Source organism: Lycium ferocissimum, unplaced genomic scaffold (genome assembly GCF_029784015.1).
Source record: "Lycium ferocissimum isolate CSIRO_LF1 unplaced genomic scaffold, AGI_CSIRO_Lferr_CH_V1 ctg2206, whole genome shotgun sequence".
NCBI classification, from domain to species: Eukaryota; Viridiplantae; Streptophyta; class Magnoliopsida; order Solanales; family Solanaceae; genus Lycium; species Lycium ferocissimum.
In genome coordinates, this window is record NW_026720099.1 from 49,150 (window position 1) to 65,866 (window position 16,717).

General features: G+C 38.4%; 1 protein-coding gene across 4 annotated transcripts in view; it reads right to left on the minus strand.

Moving 5' to 3' along the window:
- The window catches only part of LOC132043222 (exocyst complex component SEC3A-like), a 52,716-nt gene that overhangs the window by 16,865 nt on the left and 19,134 nt on the right, over positions 1-16,717 (minus strand). For all 4 annotated transcript variants that reach the window (XM_059433704.1, XM_059433701.1, XM_059433703.1 and 1 more), the window contains exons 14-18: positions 2,554-2,727; positions 2,297-2,447; positions 2,156-2,220; positions 1,030-1,200; positions 864-943 (exon numbers count right to left, since the gene is read on the minus strand). In XM_059433704.1, coding sequence (XP_059289687.1) covers positions 864-943; positions 1,030-1,200; positions 2,156-2,220; positions 2,297-2,447; positions 2,554-2,727 — 641 coding nt within the window. The remainder of the gene's footprint in view (positions 1-863; positions 944-1,029; positions 1,201-2,155; positions 2,221-2,296; positions 2,448-2,553; positions 2,728-16,717) is intronic.

A 16,717-nucleotide genomic window follows, 5' to 3' on the forward strand; every position in this document is an offset into this window, starting at 1 on the left:
TGATCGATAGTCAAAATGAATAAGTAAGAGCATTCTGAGGCAAAATAAGTACAAATTCTGATTTCAAGATAGAATTACTGAAAGGCTTACTGCCTATAGTTGTAAATAAGGTTATTCAAAGTGTTGTTGAAGGATTTTAGGAGGCTTGGAGCTACAATTAGCTCACAGCATAAAGCTATGATGAAGCTAATCAGCTGTAACAAAGAGGTAACGGAGATAAGGCAGAAAAGCCACATTTCATAAGTACTAAAAACAATTTCAGGCACTATTCAATTGGGGGACATCAAATATAAAATGGCATATTCTGACTCCTATTTGATAAAGAGAAATGAGCAGAAAATTATAGTAATAAACTAGACGGGCAGACTTCCAATTTCAATTTGGAGGAACTATTCGCGAGTATATGTAAAAGAGCTGTAGGAATCAATCTGTTTCTACCTTTCCATACTAGGAGGAAAAGAAAATATATCCTCATGAAAGAAATTTCAACCTATACTATTCATAGTGACGCTAATCTCCCAATAAAGTAAATATGGGACCAGAGCTTATACTGTAGTATACTAGCATGTCTAAACCTGTTGCATTAATTAGATTACACTCGAAATGAGAGAAGAGATAAAAGTAGAAACCTGTTGGATTAATTAGATTACACTCGAAATGAGAGAAGAGATAAAAGTAGAAAGCTCTAGCGGCTGAAGTTAACTAATTTCACAATCTTGACTTACCTCTACTACCAATAACTATGCACTTCCAGCTCTATCTACATGCAAACTTAATTTGAGCCATTTAACTGTGGTTGACAGTAAATCTAATCCAAAGAATTATGGAAGTATACAAAAAGCCTAACATGAAACTCAGTTTACCTCGGTATAAATGATAAAACTCCCAACTGCCGAACATTTCGCTCATTTCTTTCAATTTGATGGCATGTTTCATCAACAAACTGCAAAAGCAAAGAGAAAACTGAGAAAATGTTATCCCTTATGAACTGCAAAAACATAGATGACTATGAGGGATGCAGTAGCTCACACGGCTGAACTGCATTGAAATTCTTGATTCCAAGTCATCAAGCAAGATGCGCACAAATCCTGCTGCATCAGCCTTCTGACCTGGAATATAACGCTCTGTGATTCCATGCATTGATATGCAGCACATTGGATCAATCTTGCCTGCCCAATCAACCACAGCGAAGAAGTCTTCCTAAAGCACATAAACGAGTAAAGATAATACTATCAGTGATATATTTTTGATAGTTTTGATTCGTCAAAACTATATGAAAGTATTTAGTTAAGTGAAAGGACAATCCAATCAACAATTATGTCCAATGAAGAAGAACCAGGCTATTGTGACAATCATAAATTCCAAACCACAATGTATGAGAAAATGAGAGAGTGGGGACTGAAAAGAACAGATAAATCTATGAATACCAAAAGAATAGATAAAAATTGGCAAAAAAGGCCAGTGCTAATTCCTCATGATATAGACAATAAATTATGTTAAGACAATGCAACAAAAAGATCAGCGGACTTGGTTTACTCAAGGGCCTTGTTCTCCACGGCACATAAGGAAGCAGTGGTGCAGCACAGAGGACCCCATCTGCTAAGATCAGGTAACAAAGGCATTTTGACACAAGAAAAGAAAAAAATGTCAAGTGGTCTGCTTGATGAAGCAAAATCGATAGTCTTGTTTCCTGTTGACCAAAATAATTTTCTGATTCTGCAGCACAACTAAGGTCGTAGTATGGGATGATAGTAACATAGCTATACTGTACCAGATAAATTATCAACGCCACGGTGATGTGAAGATGTAGATAACATAGAATGCAAAAATAAAAGAACTAAACACAGCCAAGACTGTGAGGTGGTTTTGTATGCAGCACCCATATTAACTTATTAACTGAAATTTGAGAGGTCTTTCTCGCTCTATTAACTTAACCTACTGTGTCCTTCTTTTCTTTTATTGTTAATAACATTGGTGTTCGAGTACACAAAGAGTTGGATAAAGTGTATATTAAGCATCTCACAAAACAAACTAATTATGCACTAAGGAATTCCTCTTTGCACCCAAAACAAAAACAAACAAGAAAGAATAATCAGCATTTAACAAAAACTGCTGTTATTAATAAACAAGGCTATTGTCAGGAAAATAATGTTACTTGGATTCCATCAAGCAATTCATGTAGTGATTCATTTAGTGCCTCTAGATCTGCAGGATTTTGTCCTGCAAAATAGAAAGATGGTGGTCCTTGATAAACTCCAAACAGGACAAGGCAAGAGCAGAAAACAGGAAAATATACCAGTTTTATTGTCAGTCTCATCTATATCCATGATGCCTAAATCATCATCCGCATCATCCTTATCATCTCCAGCTTTGTTGCCATTGGCAACTCCTTCTGGTGGAAGCAGTGTAGGAACTCCAAAGCACATGAAGTGTGCAAAGAAAGAACTCTGGGATTTGGAATTAAAAAATGATTGAAGATAAACTTTGGGCAGAGAGAGTAACATAGACACTCATACGCATATATACGAGGAAAAAGATAAACTAGAAGAAAACCTCATCAACAAGGAGTGGGATAAATATTGTAAGCATTTTAGCATATGCCTCAGAGGCTGCAGAAGTGTCTGCGTTATTCACGCTCTGATTCAAACCTGTCAAACCTTCAAACCATACAATAGGATTTTTTGATGCCTTTGTACTGGCACGAAGCTCATTTGCAAAATCACGAGCCTGCAAATAATAGAAAACATAAGCATCATAAGTTAAACTTGAAAATTTTCTTATTCAAGGATTCACTAGAAACAATAAGAGTATTTCTATTAGCTCTAAAATCTAATCCAAGGAGATTCAGACGGCACAACGTAATGGTGTCTTGTACCAACAGAAAAGAGGAATCAGAAAGGAAAGACGGAGTAAAGAAGAAATAGGAATGAGATAACTTGAATTCTTGCTTGTTTTCTTCCAACCGTGACCCACAGTTATTTATAGATTGATGAAGCTGTTGTACTCCCCAATCAACTTCCCTTACTACCTTTGGTTTTCATAACTAACTTTGATTTTCAGCTACTCCCCCCGTCCCAATTTGTTTGACACTTTTCGCTTTTCGAGAGTCAAACGAGTTGCTCTTTGACCGTAATTTTTTCATGTCTTTTAAATATTTTAAATTATTAATCAAGATGACTTATAGTATTTTTTACGTAGTTTCTAAATATGTAAATTTTGTTTTGAAAAATCTAAAGATTCTATGTTCAAACACACGGTCAAAATTAAGAAATTTGACTCTCGAAAAGCGAAGTCAAACAAATTGGGACAGAGGGAATACTATTTACCACAAGTCCTTGAAATATTCTTTGCTCAAGGCATCCAAGTATCTGCTTGAATGGAGCAATGAGGAAACAACATGGACCACCAGTGAGAAAGCTGGCAGCCTCCACAGGCCACAAGGGGCAACACAGAGATTGTTACATCTCGAAAATTTTCGTGTCGTTCGCGTCGTAAGTAAACTAATGCAAGCTTGGAGAGGTCATGGAACTCTTATAAGGTTAAGGAACACTTCTAATAAGTGCTAAGCAAGTGTCTAAAGGTTTCGGGATAAAGTGAAATGGAGGAATTAAGTTTGCCAAAATTTTGGGAAAACTTGGCAGAATTCCGGACAGAACTTTTGGTCCAACTTGAGGGAGGTTTATATCCTAGAATATGAGGAGTTATGGAATACATAACCTATGTAAATTGAAGTTCCTTGAGTCTAGTTTCCAATGCAACAAACCGTTCGTCGATACGACATCGGAGTAGAAAGTTATGGACGTTCCAAGATAGGCTGTTAGAATCTTCTTCGCGAACGCGAGCCAAGGCCTCGCGAAAGCGAAGGGCAATTATTGAGTTGGTGGAAACCGACCTTCCACCCTATAAATACCAATTCCCACTCATTTTTACCGCACTCTTACACCCACAAAGGTCTAGAAACTTCAGGGATCACTCTCCTAACATTCCATAGTATTAAAACCAAGAAATCATAAGGAGGTTATGTAATCTAGGCTCGTGAAGCTGGTGACAACATTGTATTATCGTGATTATTGCGAAGCAAGGTGAAAGATGGCGGGATCTTGGGTTTGAAGCCATCAAGGATCAATTGGAAGTTAATAAGGTAAGATCCCTCCTCTATAACTATGGAATTGAGTTAATCGGAAGTTATATTCGCTAGATTATTATGTAATACGTCGAATTGGACGAAAGATGAAACAAGTCTTGTATGAAATACCAGAATGTTGATTATATGTGATTGTTGTATATGTTGAATTGAGTTGTTTTTTGGAGGATTTTAATGGTTTAAAATGAAGGAAAACATAGTATAAAGGTCGTAGTTTAATATATGTTGTTGGCTTATGGACTGATTTTCGAAGGAAGTTTTGGACGGATTTGTATATGTTTTTCATGTCGTAACTTGATTATGTTATTGTTGATGTTGTTAGTGATGTTTGGGAGTTGTTTTGGAATTTGGAGGAAGTAGATGATATAGGGGAAATCTTTGCCCGAATTCTCGTAACCGGAATTATCCTTCGGTATACAACTTATCTAAGTTGATGTATGAACATGATGGAATATGATTAAGCATATATCTTTCAATATAGGTTTGGGTGAAGGACGAGCATCGGAATAAAGGATTCTTTCAAGTAACGGCTTGATAGCTAAGGTATGTACGGTGTTCATTTCCCTCTTTCTTTGGCACGAATCCAACTAGAATATGAACACGAGCGTTCCATAACAATTCACTCCACTCCTATGTTTTGTATTTCAAATTTTAATGCCTTAATTATTTGATTGATTCTTGAAATATTATCATGTTTATCATCATTAAGTTATTCCTAGGATTCGATACGAATTCCATAATTCATTCGGAGGTTACCGACCTTATGTCACTCCGAAAGCCCAATGTCGGTTCATTGACTCCTTATGCATATATATATATATATATATATATATATATATATATATATATATATATATATATATATATATATATGCATTATTTATTTTTACTATCTTGCGTCGTACTATAGTCGGCCGAGCGGTACGTAGATGTGCACGCGCTTGCGGTGGGCGGGTTATGATGATATCCGGATGCGGGATGCCGGACACGGGATGATGATGATATGATGATGATGATGTACTATATATATATATACACACACACACACTTGCATATGATTTTTAAATTCATGCATTGCATATTGTACGTTCTCAGATGGCTCAGGTTACTTCTATCCTCTTTATATTTCTTTCTTACTTATGTCATTGATTCCTGCCTTACATACTCAGTATTTTTATCTGTACTGACGTCCCATCCTACAAGACGCTGCATTTCGTGCTGCAAATCCTGACAGACAGAGCGGAGGACCTCTTCAGAAGGATTGACAGCTCAGTGACGTCAGCAAGTGTCATTCCTCCGGACTTGCTTATTTTGGTACATGCTATGTTCACGTGTTATGCATATGTATCTTTTGGATATGACGGGTCCAAGTCCCATCAAGTATGTCATGTATATGTACTCTTAGAGGCTCATAGACACAGTGGGGTATATAGATGTTATGTCTGGCCTCGTCGGCCCTGTTTTAGTTTTGATATTCGCTTGATAGCCTTGCCGGCTTTATGACACTCATGATGTTGCAGCGGCCTTGTCGTCTCGCCTATGTGTGTATATATATATATATATATGTTGAGTTATTGCATATTTCTATATTTGGGCCTTTTCTGTGTGCAGGTGTCTCTCGAGTTATATTATATGATAATTATGGTATATGTTAAGCCAGGTGGTATCCGACCTACGGGTCGGTGCCCGTCATGCTCCTCGGTGGGGTGTGACAAACTTGGTATCAGAGCAAGTCGGCTTTATGCCACTCATGATGTTGCAGCGGCCTTGTCGGCTCGCCTATATATATGTGTGTGTGTATATATGTTGAGTTATTGCATATTTTTGTATTTGAGCCTTTTCTGTGTGCAGGTGTCCCTCGAGTTATATTATATGATAATTATGGTATATGTTAAGTCAGGTGGTATCCGACCTACGGGTCGGTACCCGTCATGCTCCTCGGTGGGGTGTGACAAACTTGGTATCAGAGCAAGTCAGTCCTAAGGATGTCTATGAGCCGTGTCTAGTAGAGTCTTGTTTATGGGTATGAGGCGCGTCATACTTATAAACAGGAGGCTACAGGACATTTAGGAATGTAACCTTTCTTCATAATCTAGATCGTGCGATAGAGCCGAAATGTAGGAAAGTTCGTTCCTAATCCTAATTTCCCGTTGAATTGCCGTAACATCAATAATGAGAAAAACCTCAGTTAGTAGAAGTGTGGGGACAGCTACGAGGGTGAATATTAGACCAGCGCCACCTGCCGATACAGGTCAGAGGGTAATAGAAGAAAAGAGGAGAAGTATAAGTTATACGATTGAGATCGACCCCTCAGAGATCATTATTGAGTCAGACCCGCCCGGAGATTATGACCCATTGAGGAGGACCCGTCGGGGTTCATATGAGACACCTGTTTGAGCGGCTTCGGCCACGACCTCACCACGGATTTTGGTCTCGCATTCTGGGCCTGTTAAGCAGGATGTGAAAGGAGCAGAGCAGGGGTTGACACGTCCAGTTTCCCCTCTGGTCTAGGATTATGTTAGGGCCGCTACGGACGTTAGCGTTACGGAGGTACCGGATAGTCCTCAGTCTTGGGAGTCCTTTGACTTTGACTGTGAAAAGCTCCAAATAGGCACACAATAGTTTAGAGTAGAAGGAGTGAAAGCCACTTGACTGTAAGGAGAGGAGCTCTAAGTTGATTTTTTTCAGGGGGAAGAGAAGAGCTCTAGGTCAAGCCTCTTATTCTATTTATTCTATTGGGTCTACCCGTCGGACAGGTAAGCGAGACAGAAGTCTCATTATCCGTGGTGTTGCAATGAATTCAAATAGATTTCCATTCCGGTAATAGAGAAAAGTGGATCATCACCCTGTAACTTTAATAATAAATAAGAAACTTCCTCGTGCTTCTATTAATCAGAGATCGCCAATATATGTTATGAGATATGTACAAGCGGAAGAGGGTAGTCAGGGTAAGAGAAGGAGAGTAATTGATGAAGATAGGAGGATTCCGCTTCGGAGCATATCTGATCGAAGCTCTCATGTACAGGACCGGGACAGAATGCTTGTGTATATGAAACCCCTCCATCGAAATTGCTTGTGTTTATATGTATATATTTTGGAACCTAGAGTGCCAATATTTATTCAATAGATAAAGGTTCTAGGAATTTGATGTTAAAGGGGAATCAAAACAAAAGTGACGAAATCGTGACACTATTCAACAAACAAATAAGATGCGGGACTTCCCTATCCAAGACAATATAACTTACTGTTCCACCCCTCCCATTAGTGATATCGAAGTAAGGGACCCCAGATTTACTTTATGCTGAATACCCGAGCAAGAGGATGTCAGAAGTACAGCCTAGTACTTACGACATGATACGTGGTACACACAAGGGAGTAAGGGCTTATTGAAGTGGGTAACAGTGATGATGGAATGACACGAGATTCAGAGTACGTATTGGAAATCACGATTGATTAAATGCAAATCAAGTAAGGAGTTCACGACATCATTGGAAGGTAAAAAGGAACTGAAATAAGAGGAATTAGGGATACTGAGAACACCTTGGGCAAGTTTCGTGAACAATTACGAGATAAGGTGCTAAGGGATGATTGGATGCTAATCAAGACAAACAAGTGTAAGGAAATAAGAGGATCTAGAGAAAGAAGAACTTAAGTGTGGCAATGATGGAGAATCATAGTTAGAAATGAATTAAGTTAACAGGTAGACTACGCGGGTCTAGGAATCCTATCTACCTTACACAGACATGATCATATACACGGAACTTGGTCTGGAACGAGCCGTACGATAGCTAGTGAGCGAGCCTTTAAATATGACAAGCGCCGCGAGGAAATGACCGTCTTCGGTAAAAGGAAGAAAGACACTAATCCCCAAAAGTAAGTTGAGTCCGAGCTAACATCAAGATAAGGGTACAAGGGAACCATCGTAATGGATGGCTTCAAGACTGCTAATACAAGGGATACTATGCGGTGAGATCACAAAAGAGGAAGTTGAGCGAACTGTTCCAAAAACAGCAGATGAGCCATATGAAACAAAATCTTAACTTTATCATTGGAAGAAGTATGAGCTGGAATGTAGGAAGCTGAAATAACATGGAGATTTCACGACATAGATCCTAAGTACATAGGTATTAAACTCAAGTGGTAGGAATGGTGGTGAGATGATAAGTTAGCCCTCTATAGAAGGAATGATGCGAGAAAGGAACCTAGTGAAGTAAACCACCATAAAGAAAAGGGCAACAACGACACAAACTCGTGTACACGAGGCACGACTCGGAACAAGTCAGGGGATTACATAGTCTTAAATAAAGGGAAGCAAGAAAACCCGAATCGCTGAGGCAAGCTGTGTACCTAAATTGCGAATGGTAATTGATACCTATAGTTCTGAGTCCAAGAAGAGGTACTTCGCGGATAATGCATAATGTGTGTAAGCACAAAATAAGAACGTACAGTGAAGGCGACATTATTAGTAGTCGAATAATGCGGAATAGAGTTCTCAGATAAGGGATGCAGTAACAGGAAACCATAGACCAGGTTCGAAGAACGAATCCTGAAGACAGTTATAAGGAGACAAACACCAGAAAGAAGGAAGAACATGTGGCGGCTAGGAGCCTGGGTATGGATAAAGAGACGAATAAAGGGTTTATAATAAGAATTTCTACCTCAGAATTAAGTATTAACCAGGGAAGGCAAGGAATAAGGTAATACTGAAAGGACAAGGAGAATCCGTTACAAAAGGTGATACCTAACCCAGTTGTTTCTAAGAAGATAAGGCTGATATCCAGAGTCTAGTCTGGAAAGGTAAATCAAAAGCTGAGACATAGACGAAAGTGCGATGATTCGTCAAGACCTAACCTTGAATAAGGTAGAAAATCACGATTTCAAGAACATATATCTACGGGTAGCCAATACGTAACTGGTCATACGTATGTATTGTAAATTATATTATAATAAATTGGCTTCTACTAATGAAACCCCCCTACATTCGAGGACATTAGATGTTATACCTTGTACTAGACATTACATTGTGGCACTATTCGCATGATTTGCCCGTTTCAAGTCAGTTGGAGTAAGTTTGAGGAAAAGATCTTCCCTTGAGGATTATAAGTAAAGCTGATCCAGGAGCAATTGAAGACAGCTCAAGTCGTCAAAAATCCTATTTAGAAGTAGGAAGCCGAGACCTAAAGGTATGACTTTCATAAAGGTGCTGTGAAAAAGCAAGGGCAGGGAAGAGATGACATGGGAAGCCAAAGAGAAAATGAATTCCAAATACCTCACTTGTTCCCTGCTAAAGGTATTTAATTGTCGAACGTCACTCAATTTCCCTCAATAAAGTCAACTTACACGTGTATGCCAAGACCAAATGTAACTCTTATTCTATTCATGAGACATCGATATGATTAGATGGGAGTTGTAATTTTTCCCTCAAGGTAAGACATGGAAAGGATATGTAAATGTTTAAATATGATCCTTAGAGTGTAAATATGCCAATGATTTACGAGCAGAAAAAGGTGAAATAGGAATTACGAAAAGAAAAGAGTATCGGTTATAAGGATAATGATGCGTAAAGTTTAAAAAGGGATATGATTGGTTAGGAAATGTAAAAGAGCAATGTATGCTGTTCAATGAGCTAAATATTGACGAGGGCCTCCTTATTGTATAGAGTATATTGGCAAGGGTGTTATACAGAGATATGAGATTCATGTATCCGCATTTGTTTTCACTTCCGGAGGTAAGACATCATAGCCTTCAGGTATGCATATGTTGTTAGTTACTGTCATTGGTCGTGTGGGGCCATTGTTGTTACTGATTGTTGTAGCCCTGTGTGGCATTGTGCCATTGGTTTGCTGCGTGACAGGTTGGTACTACTACAGTTACAGAGGAAGCTCTGTTGAAATTTCCATAAGATCTCTGAGAGTTTAACATTCGAGGACGAATGTTTTTAAAGGGGGGGAGAATGTTACATCTCGAAAATTTTCATGTTGTTCGCGTCGTAAGTAAACTAACGTAAGCTCGGAGAGGCTATGGAACACTTATAAGGTTAAGGAACACTTCTAACAAGTGCAAAGCAAGTGTCTAAATGTTTCGGGATCAAGTGAAATGGAGAAATTAAGTTTGTTAAAATTTTGGGAAAACTTGGTAGAATTCCGGACAGAATTTTTTGTCCAAATTGAGGGAGGTGTATCTCCTAGAATATGAGGATTTATGGAATGCATAACCTATGTAAATTGAAGTTCATTGAGTCCAGTTTCCGATGCAACAAACCGTTCGTCGATACGAAATCGGAGTATAAAGTTATGGACGTTCCAAGATAGGCTATCAGAAGATTCTTCGCGAACGCGAGCCAAGGCCTCGCGAACGCGAAGCGCAATTATTGAGTTGGTGGAAACCGACCTTCTACCCTATAAATACCAATTCCTACTAATTTTTACCTCACTCTTACACCCAAAAAGGTCTAGAAACTTCAGGGATCACTCTCCTTACATTAGCTATTATTAAAACCAAGAAATCATACGGAGGTTATGTAATCTAGGCTCGAGAAGCTCGTGACAACATCATATTGTCGTGATTATTGCGAAGTAAGGTGAAACATGGCGGGATCTTGGGTTTGAAGCCATCAAGGATCAATTGGAAGTTAATAAGGTAAGATCCTTCCTCTATAACTATGGAATTGAGTTAATCGGAAGTTATATTCGCTAGATTATTATGTAATACGTCGAATTGGACGAAAGGTGAAACAAGTCTTGTATGAAATACCAGAATGTTGATTATATGTGATTGTTGTATATGTTGAATTGAGTTGTTTTTTGGAGGATTTTAATGGTTTAAAGTGAAGGAAAACATAGTATAAAGGTCGTAGTTTAATGTGTTGATGTTGTTGGCTTACGGACTGATTTTCGAAGGAAGTTTTGGACGGATTTGTATATGTTTTTCATGTCGTAACTTGATTATGTTATTGTTGATGTTGTTAGTGATGTTTGGGAGTTGTTTTGGAATTTGGAGGAAGTAGATGATATAGGGGAAATGCTGCTCGAATTCTCGTGACCCGAATTATCCTTCGATATACAACTTATCTAAGTTGATGTATGAGCATGATGGAATATGATTTAGGATATATCTTTCAATATAGGTTTGGGTGAAGGATGAGCATCGGAATAAAGGATTCTTTCAAGTAACGGCTTAGCAGCTAAGGTATGTAAGGTGTTCGTTTTCCTCTTTCTTTGGCACGAATCCAACTAGAATATGAACACGGCGTTCCATAACAATTCACTCCACTCCTATGTTATGTATTTCAAATTTTAATGCCTTAATTATTTGATTGATTCTTGAAATATTAACATGTTTATCATCATTAAGTTATTTCCTCAGATTCGATAAGAATTCCATAATTCATTCGGAGGTTACCGACCTTACGTCACTCCGAAAGGCCCAATGTCAGTGCATTGACTCCTCATGCATTATATATATATGTATTGCACTATTTTACTATACTGCGCCACGCTATAGTCGGCAGGGCAGGCACGTAGATGTGCACACCACTGCAGTGGGCAGGTTATGATGATACCCCGGATGCGGGATGCCCCGGACGCGGGATGATGATGATATGATGATGATGATGTACTATACACACACACACACACACTTGCATATGATTTTTAAACTCATGCATTGCATGTTGTACGTTCTCAGATGGCTCTGGTTACTTCTATCCTCTTTATATTTCTGTCTTACTTATGTCATTGATTCCTGCCTTACATACTCAGTACTTTTATACGTATGCGACGTCCCATCCTACAGGAAAAGCTGCGTTTTCATCTGCCGCATCCCGGCGAACAGAGCGGAGGACCTCTTCAGTAGGATTGACAACTCAGTGACGTCAGCAAGTGCCATTCCTCCGGACTTGCTTATTTTGGTACATGCTATGTTCACATGTTATGCATATGTATCTTTTGGATATGACGGGTCCAGATCCCGTCCAATATGTCATGTATATGTACTCTTACAGGCTCATAGACACAGTGGGTATATAGATGTTATGTCTTGCCTCGTCGGCCCTGTTTTAGTTTTGATATTCTCTTGATAGCGTTGCCGGCTTTATGACACTCATGATGTTGCAGCGGCCTTGTCGGCTCACCTATGTGGGTGTGTATATATATATATATATATACTAGTGGCTCTAGCCCGGGCCCAAATTTAAATTTAATTTTTTATATAAAAGTAACTTATTATAAAATTTTCCCTTGCCCTTAATAAAATAATTTGTAGTCATACAAATATTTTAGACATCAAAATTTAAAAAGTCTTAATTTCTTCTAAACTTTATCCATAGTCAAACAGTGTTATACATAAATTAAGACGAAGCGAATATTAAATGATTGGTGTACATGTACCCATTAGCCAAATTAGCAAGATCACTTGCACAAAATGGCCATAAACGTCACCCCCGACTCAATATATCAATAGTTCATTATATTTGTCAGTAAACTTCATGTAGACATCCGAATTATAACCTATTCCAATTGAGCACATCACCTTATAAAGTGATCCTATTAAACTCTTTCGATTCAAATTTTTTAAAAACTTTTGCGAGTGCTAGCATCTGTTAGGTAATTAACTACATAAAATATGACATCTCCTTTATTAAACACAATGTTATGATTTGTTGAGGCTAATGTGTATAATTAAAGGAGGAGACATATTGCCATTTGAAAATGCGCACAAAAGTATTTTTCAAAATTTGACGTAATCACATATTCAGATGTTCAGTTGGAATAAGTTGTAGTTTAAATGTTTAAATGAAATTTAGCAACAACTTTAAAAGGCTATCGATGTATTAAATTAAAAAAATTACAGTAAATTAAGGTAACACCATTAAAATTAAATGAGAAGTTACGTATGTGATTTTTCTAATGGGTTTCAAGCCATTTTTTTTTTAGGCATTGGGTTTTTTTGAAAAAAAAAGAAAGGCTATTGGGACCCACTTCTTTGCTTGGAGGTGGTATACTTTTTTAAGATTTCACCGTGAAAGAAGAAAGAGGACAAACAAATTGGTTATTGGGACCACTGCCATATGTCTAGAAAAGACAACTTCAGCAGCCATGTGTAGCCACTTCATTGCGTCAAAAATCCAACAAAATTACTGTCTTACCCCTGTGAGGATGACTAAAAGTCCAAGATTTGCGTTTATATATAGTAGTAATGTTGAATTATTGCATATTTCTGTATTTGGGCCTTTTCTGTGTGGAGGTGTCCCTCGAGTTATATTTTATGATAATTATGGTATATGTTACGCCAGGTGGTATCCGATCTATGGGTTGGTGCCCGTCATGCTCCTCGGTGGGGTGTGACAGAGATACTGTCTAAAACCTTTATGTACAGTCTGCAACAGTGGCGATAAAATGGCATAGTGGTCTCAAGTGACATTGGCAAGAGGATCCAAGTTTTTTTTGTTGCTTCAGGAAGAATACCACAACCTCCACTGGGAAATGACTTTAAGCATATGGCACTAGCCTCTGATCTGTCCTGTTCAGCTATTCTTGCTGTATATGGAAAATCCATAGGTTCCGAAAAGCTTCCAACTCACGTCTTACCTTCCCAATTCTACTTCACTCCAAAGAATGTCACGGGCAGCAAGATCTTTTCTCTTTCTAATTTCCCTTGATGCAACAAGGGCATGATCATATAGATATTCTTCCATATCAAGGTTTCTTCCCTCAAGTATAAGTCGAATTCTTGCCTCAACTTTGCAACGTCTCTTTCTATCAACTGCAGTGCTCCAACATTTGGCCAGCTCAAGCCTAATGATTTCAGTAGCCGCTTGACGTCATCTTCAGCAGCTGAATCATCTGCAAGAAGCTCTCCGATTTCTCTATATCTGACTCGACTAAGGCATCAAACTGATTTCATTATTTGCAACTCTTGTCCCTTTTCCTCCATTTTTTTTAGTTCTGAGAAGAGCATCATCATTTATCGAATGTTTTCTATGGACCAACTCCAACTCAGTTGACCATATTTAATCAGTAACAACTATTTCATCCTTGCAATCCTGTGGAAACATATCTCCAGTAACAGTTTCTGCTCCAACCATACTCTTTGCTTCTGTGTTACTTCCCCTAAAGATTTTGTTAATTCTGGCATACAGACTCCTTCCTTGATTCCTCTACCGCACCTTCAGTTTTCTCTCTTGTCAGTAACTCTGGGACTCCCAGTCACAAGATTGTTTCCAAGCTTCACCATTATTTTGGGTATCAGCAGATTTTATATTGAGTATAAACCCAGTTAATCCATTCCTCTGTGCAATTAGTAAAAGCTTGCCCTTTTTATTGCCAGCCAAGACTGAAATTGATCCTCTATTCTCTTCGCGCACTCCTCAGATCCTGTAGATCGAATTCTTTCTGCCATGGCTGAAGATGGCTAGGAGCCAAGATCATGCTGTGATACCACTTGTAATGGTCCCGCTAGTGCAGACAGGGAGAGTATGAGAAAACCTATTTTGTACGTGAATTAAGATTTACTCCTAGAGAGGTTAGAGCTAAAAGGGAAAACAGGGTCCGAGAGCACTATAAAAGTCCGAGAGCACTATAAAAGTCTTATTCCTATGAATGAATTAAAATATCATGCAAATCTTTGCTTTAGGTCTCACCAGATAATTAACTCTATGCCGAAGCTTGATTTCAGCACCTACATGGAGTAAGTTTCAGGAATTTACTCCTTCACTTTTGATAGTGAGAGTGATGTGGTCCAATTATCTTTAGCTCCTTTACCGAATTTTCTAGCATAAAAGGCATTATCAAAGTCATTCAATTCACACTTGAACTCCAAATTCCTTGGCAGCAAAGAACTCTTGTTCTTTAAAAGAACAACTCTCACACTCCTAGTCAGCATTTGTTAGTCATGAAGTGATTACACTGATTGTATTAAGCTCTTTAAATCCGATCATGAAGGAATGTCTTCTAACTGACAGTGTTGTGGTTCTCTTATTCTTCTTTCTATAATTTCTCGGCTCCCTTCCATCTGTTTCCCATGCTTCTTCTTTCCAGTCCTGCTCCTCCATGCAGGGGCGGATCTAAAGAGGGCCGAGGGTGTTCACCCGAACACCCTCGGCAAAAAATTACAGTGTATATATAGGATAAATTTTCTGTGTTTATGTGCATATATTAACTTTTGAACACCCTGAATAAATTATATTTAGCTTCTTCTTATTTTCCGAACCCCCTGAATGAAAATCCTGGATCCGCCACTGCCTCCATGAACACCTTTGTTTCCTTTCTTCTCTCTTTATCTCTCTCTCTCTCCACAGCTACCACTTCTCTACAGTTTGTTATTGTTCAAACAGAACAGTTCGCTCCTAAATTCTTTCTGAGATGTTACTGCAATTGTTAATTGAAAGTTTTGGTACCAAAGTTGCATACTTTATTCATCTGTAAGGGTACAAATTTATAGTAGAAACAAACAAACAAACTAGCTATCTGATCCCTTGATTCTAGCAGATTTGATAATCAAGGGATGATTTTATTTGATCTAATTTCCTAAAACATCCAATAGCATATCAGATCTGATTTTATCAGATCAATTAAGATCTTACAAAATCAGATCTGATCATAATCAATTGATCTGATAAAATCAGATCTGATCATAATCAGATATTCACAAATCAACACTCCCCCTCAAGTTGGCATGTAAATATCTGTCATGCCTAACTTGCTTACAAGAATTTCAAATTTTGGTTTAAAGAGTCCTTTTGTGAAAACATCCGCAATCTGCTTATTTGTTGGGACAAAAGGCATGCACACACTTCCTTCTTCAATCTTCTCTTTTATGAAGTGTCTATCCACTTCAACATGCTTTGTTCTATCATGTTGAACTGGATTGTGAGCAATACTTATGGCGGCTTTGTTGTCACAGTACAACTTCATTGGTAGAGCAAATGGTTTTTTTAGATCTTCCATCATCTTCTTGAGCCAAATCATCTCACAGATCCCATGAGCCATAGATCGGTATTCAGCTTCGGCACTGCTACGGGCTACGACATTCTGCTTTTTACTCCTCCAAGTCACGAGATTTCCCCAGATAAATGTACAATATCCAGACGTAGACCTCCTGTCAGTAGTAGAACCTGCCCAATCCGCATCTGTAAAGCTTTCAATGCTCCTTTGTTGGTTTTTTTTTTGAAAAACAACCCTTTCCCCGGTGAACTTTTCAGATATCTTAGAATCCTATAGACCGCTTCTTGGTGCTCTTCCTTTGGAGAGTGCATGAATTGACTGACTAAGCTTACAGCAAAAGCTATATCCGGCCGAGTGTGTGACAAGTAGATCAACTTTCCCACTAGTCTCTGATATTGACTTTGGTCAATTGAATTTCCTTCTTTGTATCCGAATTTTATATTCGGATCAATAGGTGTTTCAGCTGGACGACAACCACTCATCCCTGTCTCGTTCAAAAGATCTAGCACATACTTCCTTTGTGACACCATAATGCCTTCTTTTGATCTCGCTACTTCCATGCCAAGAAAATATTTCAATTGGCCCAAATCTTTGATCTCAAACTCCGTGGCCAACTGATTTTTTAAATTCT